The sequence below is a fragment of the Bombus bifarius genome, unplaced genomic scaffold, assembly GCF_011952205.1.
Source record: "Bombus bifarius isolate JDL3187 unplaced genomic scaffold, Bbif_JDL3187 scf7180000009243, whole genome shotgun sequence".
NCBI classification, from domain to species: Eukaryota; Metazoa; Arthropoda; class Insecta; order Hymenoptera; family Apidae; genus Bombus; species Bombus bifarius.
Genome location: NW_022884989.1, coordinates 4,248,541 through 4,262,828, shown reverse-complemented (window position 1 = coordinate 4,262,828; position 14,288 = coordinate 4,248,541). Strand labels below are relative to the sequence as shown.

The 14,288-nt window shown below is 37.5% G+C and overlaps 1 protein-coding gene across 1 annotated transcript in view; it reads left to right on the top strand.

The window, feature by feature from the left end:
• The first annotated feature begins 2,040 nt into the window (after positions 1 to 2,040).
• The window catches only part of LOC117214710 (cytoplasmic dynein 2 heavy chain 1), a 32,358-nt gene continuing 20,110 nt past the window's right edge, over positions 2,041 to 14,288 (top strand). The window contains exons 1-20 of the mRNA XM_033460981.1: positions 2,041 to 2,473; positions 2,786 to 3,114; positions 3,496 to 3,658; positions 3,889 to 4,070; positions 4,139 to 4,251; positions 4,728 to 4,973; positions 5,108 to 5,328; positions 5,397 to 5,795; positions 6,167 to 6,408; positions 6,893 to 7,216; positions 7,586 to 7,652; positions 7,735 to 8,071; positions 9,295 to 10,031; positions 10,517 to 10,679; positions 10,764 to 10,983; positions 11,168 to 11,294; positions 11,462 to 11,785; positions 12,263 to 12,544; positions 13,103 to 13,346; positions 13,744 to 14,251. Of these exons, the coding sequence (XP_033316872.1) occupies positions 2,237 to 2,473; positions 2,786 to 3,114; positions 3,496 to 3,658; positions 3,889 to 4,070; positions 4,139 to 4,251; positions 4,728 to 4,973; positions 5,108 to 5,328; positions 5,397 to 5,795; positions 6,167 to 6,408; positions 6,893 to 7,216; positions 7,586 to 7,652; positions 7,735 to 8,071; positions 9,295 to 10,031; positions 10,517 to 10,679; positions 10,764 to 10,983; positions 11,168 to 11,294; positions 11,462 to 11,785; positions 12,263 to 12,544; positions 13,103 to 13,346; positions 13,744 to 14,251 (5,465 nt within the window). The 5' untranslated portion in view covers positions 2,041 to 2,236. The remainder of the gene's footprint in view (positions 2,474 to 2,785; positions 3,115 to 3,495; positions 3,659 to 3,888; positions 4,071 to 4,138; positions 4,252 to 4,727; positions 4,974 to 5,107; positions 5,329 to 5,396; positions 5,796 to 6,166; positions 6,409 to 6,892; positions 7,217 to 7,585; positions 7,653 to 7,734; positions 8,072 to 9,294; positions 10,032 to 10,516; positions 10,680 to 10,763; positions 10,984 to 11,167; positions 11,295 to 11,461; positions 11,786 to 12,262; positions 12,545 to 13,102; positions 13,347 to 13,743; positions 14,252 to 14,288) is intronic.

Sequence of the window (14,288 nt, the reverse complement as noted above, 5' to 3'; positions counted from 1 at the left end):
CGCTTTCGCTGCTACTGACGTATATACGCATTGCGGTGCGTCAATTAACTAATGCTACTGACGCAATTGATCTGGAACAGATAAAAGTTCGATGGGCGATGTGTTCAAACAAACATTACCTAGATATTTTTTAAAATAAAAAAGTGTCCGACGTAAAGTGCGTAATTTTTGACGTCACGTAGCTGTATTTTTCAAACGCCATGATACAAAGTGAATAGTAAAAGTATCGACAAATTAGGTACTATATTACAAGATACTGCATACATTTGTAAAGCATACGATTCCACGTAGAATGTAACTTTCGAGTGTAAAATTTAAATACATTACGATTCATTATCGTGAAATAGTTGCACGATAAAGGTAAATAACGAACGTAACGTGGACAGTTTCTAGCGAAACATAAGATTTCCATTAGCGTGCGATGAATACGAAAAATTCAACCAAAATTAGAAAGACTAATCTATTGGGTTGGCAACTAATACTACCGCCTAATGACAAAATCCGCAGTCACATAGTTGCCAATCCAATAGAATAAACAGATACAAAAATTCCAGTTTTGCATTACGATCATTTAGAAAGTTGAATCGTTAGAAATTTTACATAATCGTTTGAAGGACTGAAATTAATGTTATAGCTGGATTTGGCGTTTAAAAATTACATTTCGCAAGAAAATTACGCAGAGAATCGTATCGTTTACTTTTTTCTTTTACAAAGTGGTTCTACAAGAAAGGATAGTGATCACCAATACAGTTCCGTTGATCTCTGTATGTGTCATTGTTAACCGTTGTTTCATTAATTATATTTCTGACAAGTGGTACGACCAAGAGGTTCTTCTCCAATCGTACACGTCATTTGCTGCGAGCGGAAGTATGCATGGACAGTTCATACGTATGCACGCGAGCGCATAAATCGGCCTCGACGCTCATCGGAATGTACTCCGATTGCTTATTCGAAGCGTGGATGCCAGCTATACTCCGATTATGCAAATATTCGCCGGTAATAACGTTAACAATGCCGGTAACTTCGTGCATGCGTGAATCCTCGCGCCTTCATTAGAGTTGCGCGCGCCAGTGTTGCAGCGCGGTTATTAATTAAACGATTTTCGCTTCGTTTTCCAACGATTTGTTTATGAATAAGATGCGTTCTACAAAGATTGCGAAGATAGATCTACCTAACTGTAAAGAAATAGACGAAAATACCCGAGAGACGAGTGATTTTTTATTTTATTATTAGAATTATTTTAATATGAGAAAGGAATGAACACTTCTTTCGCGTGTAAAAATATAACCATCGTGGTAACAATACGTGCTAAATGATACTATTAAGTAAACATTTTTATTTTTATAGTAACGACAACCACAACATTGTCATCTTCAGTAGCAGCTAGAAACTTCTGATCACAGTTATACAGGGTGGTTGGTAACTGGTGGTACAAGCGGAAAGGGGGTGATTCTACGCGAAAAAAGAAGCCGAAAATATAGAATAAACATTTTTCGTTTGAGGCTTTGTTTTCGAGAAAATCGACTTTGAATTTTCGCTCGGTACGCGTGCACTTTATCGCGTCTCGTTATAAACGAGATCTCACTGTAGATCGTTGTCTCGATTGACGTTACTTTTTTAATTTTTTAAATTTTTATTCTATATTTTCGACTTCTTTTTTCGCGTAGAATCACCCCCTTTCCGCTTGTACCACCAGTTACCAATCACCCTGTATATGGTGTAATGATTCTATTTAATTGTAAACTATGCATTGATACGATTCTTGTAAAAATTCTATAAGACACAGTGTTCACGCTATACTTGTTCGATAGATTTCTGAAACTTCGGAAACTTTCATGATGGTACAATAACGTTGTTCTTCGTTTGGAAAATTCTCTGACAGACACTGTATCAAATCAATAAACGTCCGTGTACTTCCAAATAAGATCGTTTTACTTAAAAAAATGTACAAAAAAAATTGTTCACCCTTTGAATGATTCCGAATTCGCCACGTCCAACAAAAATATCACCTCCGTTGTTTTTGTCACTATCGAAAATCGAATGCTACGATCCTGCGCTAGCACGTGGCACCTATGACAGCCGGTTTGTGTTGACCGGGAGTCGTCATGACAACTCGAACGATCACCACGCGACAAGGACGGCCACTTCGTCGGTGTTTCGTGCAAACTTCGTAATGGTACCGTGACGACAACGTTCGCAGCACGAATACACGAAATTTCCACTGTTTACGAAGAAAATGGTGGTGCTCGACAAGCGTAGATCGTTGATAGTGTCCACCGCAGGTCACTTCTTCGGCGTGCCCCTGAAAGACGACGAGACGATCGCGGACGAGCAAACAGTGTTGGACAACTTCTTGGACAGAGCCGCGTGCAGAATTCTCTGTGCACAACCGGCGGATGCGAAGGACGAGGAACTGCGGTTGAAGTTGAGTAACGAGTTACCCGTTGGGAGGAACACTCTGGTCTTCTTTAAGGTAAATAACAAATAAAAGCAGAAGATAGAAGAAGCGTGATTACTCAACGCGTTACAAAGAATTGTAGAATATCATTTGTCATTTATTTAGCTACATCTCATTAAACGATAAAAATGCACGCCATTTCGATATTTTTCTAAACATTTGTTCTTTGTTTCAATTATTCAATAACAACGACACAATTATTGCATTGTGATTCGCGTGAAGTCGTTTAAATAAAATTATAGCGTCTAAGAGAACAACGATCTTAAACTGCTTAATACCTTCTAAAGTAGAAAGTCGAACGAACTGATGAATGAAAGCTTAATATAGTTAACAGAAGCATCGGTGACAGAAAGGAATTTCCACGACCTCGTTCAAGTTACAACGACCGGCAGTGGAAAAGGATCGACGTTGCTCGAAGCTCTGCGTCAAGTATGGGCGCCAACACTTCGGTCTTCTGGTCTCAATTCATCCTATTTGAAGAAGCTGGAGGAGAATCTTCTTGGCTCGTCAGCAGCGACTTCCGTCGTCGAGGAGGAGAATTATTGGAGAAAGACATGGGAGGATGCGAAACGATCGCACGACAAAACGATTTACGCGGAGGCTGTAAAAACCTTGAGGAGCATCCGAGCCGAGTTGGAGAGCGCAGCGGTGGCTAGGTGTCGTAAAAAGAGATCATTTCAGTGAATTCTTCGGTAGTTGGATCGTGAGAAATTTTATGGAGATACGTTTTCTAGCTATCTTTGGAACATTGCGCGTGAAAGCATTACTTCTGTTACAATTGGCATGCAAAATTTGAGATAAGAAATTAAACATATTAATTTACCTAATTGTGATTATGAAAAGTTTTGTTTCTTTTTCTTCTCTATGATATAGCATATAGGTTTTAGTCTTAATACAGAAATTTGGGATCCTTTGTTCTTTTAAATAGCTACGTATAAGAGGATTTCTGAATTTTTATTTCCAGTGCTGCAATTAGAAAATAAATAACTTTCACTTTGGTATATTTTATCTGCTATATTCCTCTTTTTCGTACACAGAGATGGGCTAATTAGCGTGGATGACGCTGTTGAAGCAGTATCAGGCTACACCGACGACTTGTGGAAGTTAGGAGATCTAATATACACCGAGGAACGTATGAAATCTTTTTTGGATGTTATTGGAGACGAAGTGGTATCTCTCGTAAGAAACACAATCGGAGAGGTAAAATATCTTAACTAATATTCTATGATAAATTACGTTTAAATGAAACTGCTAGGAACTAGTTTACTTTCTTTATCCATTTCATTTTTGTATCTTTCAAAAATCAGTTTACTTTAGTCGGTCATCGGTTTAGTTTTTTATTTAGCATAGCATTTATGAAAGAGAATTCCACGGACTTAATATATTTTTCTAAAATTTGATGAAGTTGCTCGTGTTCATCCTCAAATTAGATTCGAACTAACGACGATCGAGTGAAAATTGAAGCGATATCAAGTGGTGCAGGAATTTGCGAGAAATGGACAGACATGGTGGAGAAATTCACTACGTTATTTTGGCCTCATCATTCAGTTCATCCGTGGAAGGGTGATAGTTACGTGCCCGAAAGATGTTCACGTATTGGCAAACGGCTCAGGTATCTCTTATTAATTTGCTCTTCCTGCTTTGTAGCTGGATTCAATGGGCGATTTTCTTGGTATTTAGGCAGATTGGGGAACTACGTGCTCAGTATAGGCAATTAACCAGGCTGCTGACTCCTAATGAGAGATCTGGACTTGACACGGATACTTTGATGCATTGTTTCGATGATGTTAAAGGTATCCCTGCATTGTTAACATTTAATTATTGCAAAAGATACACGCGTTATTGCGTAATCTGTGATCATTGCAGCAGGTTCAGAAGTCGATAAATTTTTCCTCAGTAATATTAACAAAAATATGTAGAATTATGTATATTTATTAAATATTCTAATAAAGGGATACGACAATAGTATCTTTTTAATGTAGAACAATTATGTATGGTAAATTACGTATAAAATCTCAAAAAATGGTACTACATTGAAAAAACATAGTATTATACAAAACTAGTCGGAAGAGTATTTAAAACGACAAAAGATACATAGAGAATGATTTATGATAAATGTAAACGCTTGATAAATTTTTAGGAAACGTACAAATAATTTAACAAATATACGACGAAAAATCTATCCAGCGGCGGATGCTTCTTATATTAATTATTTTACCCAATTATATTTACGCACATAATGACACGCAATTAATTATACGTACATCAGTAGTCTTCGATGACGACGACAAGTGTGTTGAATGGAACCGACTCAAGAGGAAGATCGAAGAAGGGCTGGTACCCGCTGAAGAAAGAGTAGCGCAGAAACTAAAGTCACAAATTGCCGATGCTACTACTCCAAACTCTCTACTCGCTGAATTTCGACGGTACTTCGAACTAATGAAGAGAGATGGTTTAAAAAGGGCTTTACGCGGAGAACGAGAGGCTTTGCTCTCAGCTTACGGGGATCTTACAGGTAATTCTAAAGGAGAAAAGGAATCGAAACTCCAATGAATTCAGAATGATTTCGATTACAATATTGTAACCTTCTGTCCACGCTCTTACGTTTTAACTTCTCATTTTCTGCGTCATTGATCGGCGGATCTAAAGAGAATTGCTTGGCCGGGCCGGATACGGCAGACTTGTTGGATAGTCCGAGAATACTTCAAGAGGTTCAAGCTGCCAGATCTGCGGAATTAAGATTGGAAAGTTTAAATAAATTAGGAAAGGAATTGCTTGCGGATCTTCCTGGTTACGATGACATCTCTTTGAGAGTAACGACAGCTCTGAGAGACATTGAAAGGAAAAGACAAAGCTTCGTTGATACTTGGGTAATTGTATTATTTCAAGGTCTTATATTATCCTATAGTCTCCCTATAAAGCACAATTCGCTTGTCAGACTGAAGAAACTAAAGAAGCTGTCGCGAGAAAGGAACTGACGCTAGGCACTGACTCTGCGGTGGTGGAGTTAACTGGCACCAGTATGATGAGGGTCACGTACGATCCAAAGCTAATGACTTTGATCAGAGAAGCTAGGGCACTTTCGAGTCAAGGCGTCGAACTTCCTCGTGAAGTGAGGGAGCTAGTTGAAAGAGCAGGTTCTTTAGCTGGACGTGCCAGAGCTCTACAACAGGTCGCCACCTTTCACAACACGATTGGCGATCGTATGGTACCGTCTCAGAGACCTTTAATGCTCACGACCGCGCTCGAATTGGCACGAGCCGTTCAAGAACAATCTGGTGTAGTTTGGTCCGATCCTCAGGCTGTTGATGCTTATACCGCTAGGTTGAAAGAATTGGTAATTTTTCAATCTTCTTTGCGATTCATTTAATCTGCAGTTTGCATTTATGTCACACCGATTTTACAAAAATATATTTATGTATAGCATATGTATCATATGAACATTTGCAACGTATCTAGGATAAATATAATAGTGAAATATAAATTAAATAATTGGGGGTTTGAAGGCTTAAAAAAGAAGAAACACTTCAGAAACACTGAAAAATAACAAAATAAAACAAATTATTTATATTTCATTTTTAATACTTTCGACCTATTTTACTGAAGATTGACTTATACATGTAATAGATACCGTAAAGAAGCGTAAAAGTAGACAATGAATTAATTAGAATTGATTACCAACTAGTTTTTTACTTTTCATTGAGAAAGGTGAGGAAGTTTGCGCAACAGAATTCGGAGTTAGCTGCGAAGCACAGTTCTTTACGGGACCTGGTATCGAATTTACTGAAAGGAGACGCTGTCAATATGATCGGAAACCAGAATGCTTGGAAAGACGCATTGATGAGCATGAGGACGATCGTCGATACTGTCGAAGCTGAATACGGAAATACGAAAGCATGGAAATTACATTGGGATAGACAACTGCTCAAAGCATTAGGTGTGGCTTATAGGTAAACTGTGGAAAGCTCAAATCTACTGTAATTATTTTATAGTAATTGGAGATCTAGTTAAAAGAAACGAAATACTTGGTCATTTTGAAAATTTCATTTACAAAATCTTTGAAATTTAGCGATGTTCGAAGAGTTCTACACGATTTTTAAGCTACTCTAAACGACACTGAAACTTTAAAAAGTTACTTCAAATAATTCTAAGCAAATGGACTAGTACCGAATCGCTTTAGAAGCTACTAGAAACTTTGAATAATTGATTTGATTTATCCTCAACAATTAAACTATACATCACACTTTCCATTATTCTTTATTTCCTCATAAAAGGAAGATACGTAAAAGAAGCTTCCTTTGTCAAATAAAATCGAAACAAAAATCCCTCCACTTCTATCTTAGTCAAGTCCTATCGGTCTATTTAATTTTCGTATTCATAGATAATCCGTGTACGAAATAGAATAATAAAAGAAGAACTTTTTCTCTGCGCCAGAGGAGCGTTACCGTCGTTGCTGAAAAAGTTGCCAGAAGTTAAAGTGGAATTGACGTTCCGGGACGGGTCTCTGCAATGGCGACCGTCCCTCGAGGAGGTCCGTGCCAAGTTGTACTCGTCGATCCGTCGATCCCTATCGATCCCCATGAATTTCAGAGGAGTTGGCGACGCGGCCGAAGCGCATTTCGGTGCTTTGATACAAAGGAGCTGTTATTTGTACGGTGGCGTTTATAAGCAGGCTGAAATCGCTCTTTCCGCTTTGGAAACGCTGCGAACGAAATGGCTGTACCTGGCTGCGCCAGCGACGATCGATGCTGCTGAAAGGTACGTACTTCTTGCAAAATTAAGAACAAGTTGATGCGCTGCTTTCGTGGAAGAAGGCTCCTTTGATGATATACAAAGCACAGTAGTAATCTTTTTCGAGTTTTCTTTTTCATTTCATTCTGTTCAGACGATCTAATTACTTACAGGATGGCCTCAATACTAATGCATTAGTAAATTACTTTATCCAAGACCCTATACTACGTAATAAGAATATTATTAGTTGCGATTTAATTAAAATTACTTTCATACTACACGCTACGTAGGAAGCTAGCGTTCTAAACGTTAACAGAATTTAATGTTTCATATCTTTCTATACTTAATGAACTTTCATATTTACAACTACTTAATAGTCAAAGTTTTAATGAAAAGGCTGAAAGGAAGATCACCGCAAGAATGGACAAGAGCGTTTAAAGACGCCAAGCAATGGGCTCAAGAGGTTAGTAGATAATATTACCAGAAATTTATTACGCTATTGTTTCTTATTAAACTACTTAGCTACAGTTTAATAATTAAATTAGGTCGGAAGGTTACGCGGAAGCGAAGTGAAGATCTGGTGCATCAGCGTGGATACGGCAACAACCAGAAACGACTTAGAATCAGCTTCTCGTCGTTATTGGGAACGTTTGTGTTCCGATTTAAGGGTGGAAGCCTCTTCCAGACTAGTTGCCATCGTGGAGTTTCTTTCATCCGCCTCGAAGGAACTCGAACGTAGACCCCGAAACGTGGAGGAAGTTGGATCGGCCTACGAAGCTCATGCACGAATCCAGGCGCAATCTTCCGGTATGGCTGAAGAGGTGGAAGCCATTGCTGGCCTCTCTAAAGTGCTGGCTGCTTGGACTAGCGAGAAGCTCGAAGGTAATTACGGTGCTTATTGCATTAATTAATTAACTATGGTTCTCATAGAATAAATTATCGATGACACTAAGCTAAATCTCTTTGGTGCTGCCAGGTAAATGACAATATGATTGCATGACGTACAGTCAAAATAATAAGATACGATGTAGGATAAATTTAATTGTGAAACAAAGTGAATGTAAGGAAAAAAGTCCTATGACTAACAGAATTGTTACATCATTATTAACTTATCCAGCGAAGTTTAATTTAAGTATATGTGTACTGCTGGAGATAGTTCGAGTATTGCCACTGTGAACGATTTTGTTGCACTAATCGAGCAAATAGAAACGAAGAATTCTTAGAAGTTTAATATGTCATCGTGTAATGAATATTCATCGTAAAAGGATAATTAAGGAAATGTACAGGTAGACGGAGAGCGTATAAAAGTCGAAACGATTCGTCAGTTGCTTTAAGCAATGTATTATTTTAAATAAGAATTATAGAAGATTCTAAATAATTTTTAAAATTACGTAAGTATTATGTGAAAGGTAATATTGTTGCTATATGAAAGCAATATATGAAAGTAAGTCAAAGAATATTTCCTTGTTCCATGATGTTTCCATACGTACTCATAGCGTCAATTCGATTGCCCGTAGGAAATAATTTTGAAAACGTAAGAGCTTATACTCTTTCACATATCAAATTGCATTTGTATTTCTATTGATCATACATACGTAACGTAGTAGGATTCAATATTCAGGTAGACAGGAAGCGAAAATAAAATAGGAACAAGTAATTTTGTTCTCAGAGAGGGAAGCATAAGAAAGGATTCTTTATGCAAATACCTGATGTCCTCGCGTGTAAGAGAGGACTTTGCTGGTGTTTCTATTAAAAAATTTAAATTGCCCGCGGACTTAAAATAAAAAAGGACGAAGTCAACAGAAAATTACTTTCCTATATATCCTACATATATTATGCATAAAAATGTCAATCAGTTGTCGAACATGTTTTGAATTATAACAAGCTGTAATATAACTTGTTCAATGTAGTTTGCTAACTTCAGCTTACATCCACGTAATCGCAGTGTCTTTTATAATAATTCAAGCTCACATATATTTATGAATAGCACCAACACCGTCATTAATAACTGAAATTATTCAATTTTATAATTTTTTAATTCTCAAACTTTTTAAAAAATTTAATTAACCTAAAAAAAAATAAACTTGAAAAATTCACCAAAACAGGCGTTAGCGCAGCGTACACAGCTTGGCAAGACCTAGCCGACCGCTTGGAGCGTCACAAGGCTGTAATAGATCGTGAACTCGAGGATGCAAGGGTGAATCTTCGTCACAGAGCTATAGCTCTGCGAGACGAGATCGAAAGGTGGCAAGCGAAATGGTCCTCGAAACCGGAAATCCTCACCTTAGACTGGATTATCTCCATGAAAGAAAGATGGACATACCTGAAGGAGCAATTAGACATTTTGACAAACGATTGTCGAAAGATCGAACTGAATGTCGATGACGTCCTAGAGGACAACGAAGAAAATATGAGAACATTGGAACTACAGATGGAGGTAGAGGAATCTAATTGTCGATTCCAAGCTGAGTTTCTGGAAGAATTAAAGAATCAGGAGGATGAAGAGTGGACCGTGGCTAGAAGAAGACTACCTAGACTTCACGACTGGCTCGATTCCTGGGAAAGTAGAATAAAAGTTCAGTTAAAGGATCGACTGAAAGAACAATCGATGGACCAGAAAGATAGTTTAGAAATGGACACGTTTGTTGGGAAGAAGGTTCGCGAGGTGAGAGGGACCATCGAATGGTTACAGCTTCTTCGTGGTGACGAGATTGCAGAGGAACATTGGGGAGAGTTGATGTCACTCTTGGAGTTAAAAAATGTCAAAAGCGTGAGGGATATCACGTTGGGTCATCTGTTTCGTTCTGCGGACAACATTCGGGACAATGTTGATAAAATAAAGGTGATAAGTCAGATATCTATTTTATAATTTCAATTCTTCGACTGCTGATAATGCCGATAGGCGTTTTCATAAAAGTTTATTTATAAATTTAATTTATTAAAACTAAGGATTTATTAAGACTAAGAAGCGCCGCTTGTCACATTATATATGATTTATCAAATTATCATTCTAAAAAGTAATAATTATATTTTATCATATCACATAACATTGTTTGTGCTATCGAAATTAAAACAGACTGACGGTTCCTTAAATATTAGTATTCTTTTTGTACTATAAATGATATAAAGGGGATTCTACGTTGATTCTATAGTTACATTTAATGTATCGTGCTCTGTATTTGTGACAACTATAGCTGTGTCATCGGACTATAGACAGAAAACACTTCGCTTTCGAGTGGCAGTCAGGGGATTAGAAAATGGAAAGATTCGATTGTTAAGAAGGTTTGCCGCGTCTATTATATATTTTAATGTCTGATTTTTTTAAAGGAAATAACGAAGAAAGCTGCGGCAGAAAGCGGAATTCGACAAGGCTTAATGGAATTGGAATCTTGGGAAGCGTCAGCTCATCTGCAACTTCAAGAATCGAAGGACAGTAGAAACGCCGGTATCGTTCTTGTTGAAGAATACGGCAGTTTGTTAGCTCGAGCAGGTGAATGGCTGATTAACGAAAACGATTAATCAAAGCATCGAACTTTCTTCTGAATAATAATGAAATTTATCCGATGGTTAAAAGGTGAATTAAGGCTGCTGTTGGAGGGTGCAAAGGGCGCGTCAGGTTACGAAAGGTTCGCAGCCAGAGTTGCAAGATGCGAAGCTGGATTGTCCGAAGTGGAAGAACGAATAAAGGTCTTGAGTACCATACAGAGGAAGTGGGTTTACTTAGAACCAGTCTACGAAGGCGGTGCAGCCCCAAATGACACCGGTAGATGGTCCAGGGCTAATAAAGAATTTAGGTAATCAATATTTAACGACTAAACTACATTGGTAAATTTGACACAAAAGATTCTACCAAATATTTTTAATTGAAACTTCTTTTGTGCGTTGCTTCTTTATGGTTTATGTCTTATATTTATTTTAATTACATTGGAAATTATTAATCAGGTTAGATGTCTTATGGTATATGAAATAAATATTTAGGTATCTTATGGGCGAAGTGTCTCGTGATCCGAGAGTGTCATCTTTGAGAAGACTTCCACTTTCAGCTTTCACGAATCTGAAAGATTTACTTGACAGGTGTCAGAAAAGCCTCGACGAATATTTGGAGGTATAACAGATATCTATTTTTATTATTTGGGATTTACTATTATTTATTTATGACTTTGTATTTTATTAATATTTATATTTTTGTACAATAATTTTGTTTAGCCATTATTTTCCTAGAATGTGGTATATTATGATTATATTTGAAACTTCATATCGCCTTTTTTAAAGGAGAAGCGCTCGTCTTATCCACGGCTATACTTTTTAAGCGACGAAGACCTTCTTGAATTAGTGTCAGCCAGTGGACGAGGCCTGGAAGCTCACCTATCGAAACTATACCAAGGGGTTGGTTCGATAATAAAAGACGATAATGGACTGACGGCTGTTGTATCGCCAGAAGGTGAAATATTGCAGTTACCTAAGCCTGTCGATCTTCGGGACCCATTACCACGCTGGTTGAGTAACCTCGAGGATGGAATGAGAAATGCACTCCGACAAAGTTTGGAAAAATGTTTGGTAGATGCTACGCCTGATCCATCATCCTATCCAACTCAAGTAAAATCAATTAATTTTTTATTCATCTATGTACAGTAAAAAATAACGCTAAATAAATTATAAAAATATTGTTATAGATGCTTGAATACTTTTTGCGTAAACTAGCAATTCTTTCTTTAAACAAAACCTAATATAAAGATATTATATAATTACTAATTATTTTATTAGTTTCGTAACAAAAAAAAATAATAATCAATTGGACAAACAATTGAACTAAATACTAAATAATAAGTCTATATTAATTTCAGCAAAATTGAATAATAAATTGGGTCTGTTATCGAGCGATCTTTTAATTTAACTTGAAGCTTCTTATTAGTAGAAAATTTACATATAACATAATTTACATATAACACTGAATAGAAAAGTGATAAACGATCGAAGAAAAGATGTATGAAAGAATAAAGATTATTGGGAAAAATCCAAAGCTATTAGACATGTTCTTGATATTATTAATAATTATCTTTCATACGTATTAAGGTGTTACTGCTGTCAGAAAAAATTCGTTTCACGGAACGATGCGAAAGCGCCTTGAAGGAAGGTGGTTCAGCTTTAAAGAACCTTGTCGAATATCTGGAGACACAAAGAGCGAGATACAGAGGCTTAGAAGATGCTGGTGATAAATTAACAGCATTAAAAGCACGCGGGCTTCTGCTTGATACCGTTCACCATCTGGAGATAGCTAGAAATCTGTTAAACGTCACACAACGGGAAGAAAGCACCGTTTGGGCCTGGCAGAGGCAACTAAGAAGTTATAGGACCGTAAGATTCTCATCCATTCAGTTAATTTTATTTTTACTTTATTTCATTTCTACCTTGCTTTTCCTTGAATTAACTTCAAATACTAAGAAAATGACGTTTTACGTTGACAAAAATTCTGTATATTTCTTAACATTACGAAAACGTGTCTCGAGACAATGAAATTACAAGTTCGTTGATTGTGAAAATAAAAGAACTATACTTGTGGAAGTTCAGAAATATGATCGACTGAAATTCTGAAAGTTTTGTCTTACATACGTTATTATTATCATAATTGTAAACCTACGTGATTTTGAAAAAGCAAATGCAATGTCAAGTTCACGCTCCCGATATATTTTCGATATTAACTTTAAATAGCCACAAAATAGACGATTGTCTTTAAAAAAAAAAGAACTTCCATACTTTTCGCAATGACAATTATTTTCAGCTAACAGCTTTCAATTAATTCTCAAATTAATTCAAGAAAATTAATGAAGAAATGTGCTTCGCGAGAACTAATATTAGCTAAGGAGATTGGATCTCGATGAAATACAAGTTTCAGCTGTAATATATTAATTGTAGAACAAGGGAGCAGTTGTACGGTGTGCCGGTGCAGAATTTCCATACCGTTTCGAATATCAAGGCGCAGCGGTAGGATTAGTTCAAACGCCATTAACCGAAAGGTGTTTCTTGGCTCTTACTCAGGCGATGAAACTCGGTCTGGGCGGCAGCCCCACCGGTCCAGCTGGAACCGGAAAAACTGAAAGCGTGAAAGCACTCGGCTCTATTCTTGGAAGGCTTGTTTTAGTTTTCAATTGCGACGAAGGTAATAATATTTCGACGTTTACGAGCTAGCAATTCCTTTTCGCGGTTCAACACCTGCCTATATGACCACAATACGTTGAGTAACCACTTCTGTAATTCTATCCAGCGTTACAAAATTAATTTCCACGTATTTATTAGACAGTTGAGTAAGACTTTTAACAACCTTCGCTATTCTCAAAATTTCTTTATTATATATCAAATATTTAGAGGGTACTTGCGAGAAGTTCAGAAATTATGTCTAAAGACGTTACAAAATATTCGTAAAATATTTATGAAACATTTATAAAGAATTTATACAAGTTTCTCGCGTACATTTAACGTTTCGTTTACGATTCAACGTAAAAGTTAGCTTCGCATAATTTATTACTGCTTCGCTCATTTGTATATTCCACCATCAGGAATGGACGCCGGAAGTATGCGACGTATTCTAGGAGGTTTGGCTCAAGCCGGCGCATGGGGTTGTTTCGACGAGTTCAATCGCCTCGAGGAGGAAACACTAAGCGCTGTAGCTATGCTCGTTAGACCCCTTCAGGAAGCAGTTCGTGACGGTTCGTCTCAAGTACTGTTAGGCGATCAGAAAGTGAATCTGGATCGACACTGTTGCGTGTTCATCACGATGAACCCGGCTGGCTCCGAATACGGCGGACGTCGTAAGCTTCCGGATTCTCTGGCGCGACTGTTCAGACCGATCGGAATGGCACACCCGGACAGGTCTGACATTGTGAAAGCATTGCTAGAATGTGCCGGATTCTTGGAAGCCTCGACACTCGCCAAGCAACTCGTGGAAATGCTTGATATCGCGGAGATACTGCTTTCCAATCAGCCACATTATGATTGGGGTCTTAGGGCACTTAGATCCGTACTCGACGCTATTCCTACGAAAACTGACTTGGATGAGACCAGCAGGTTCGAAGTCTCATTTATCATATTTATTCTTTAAATT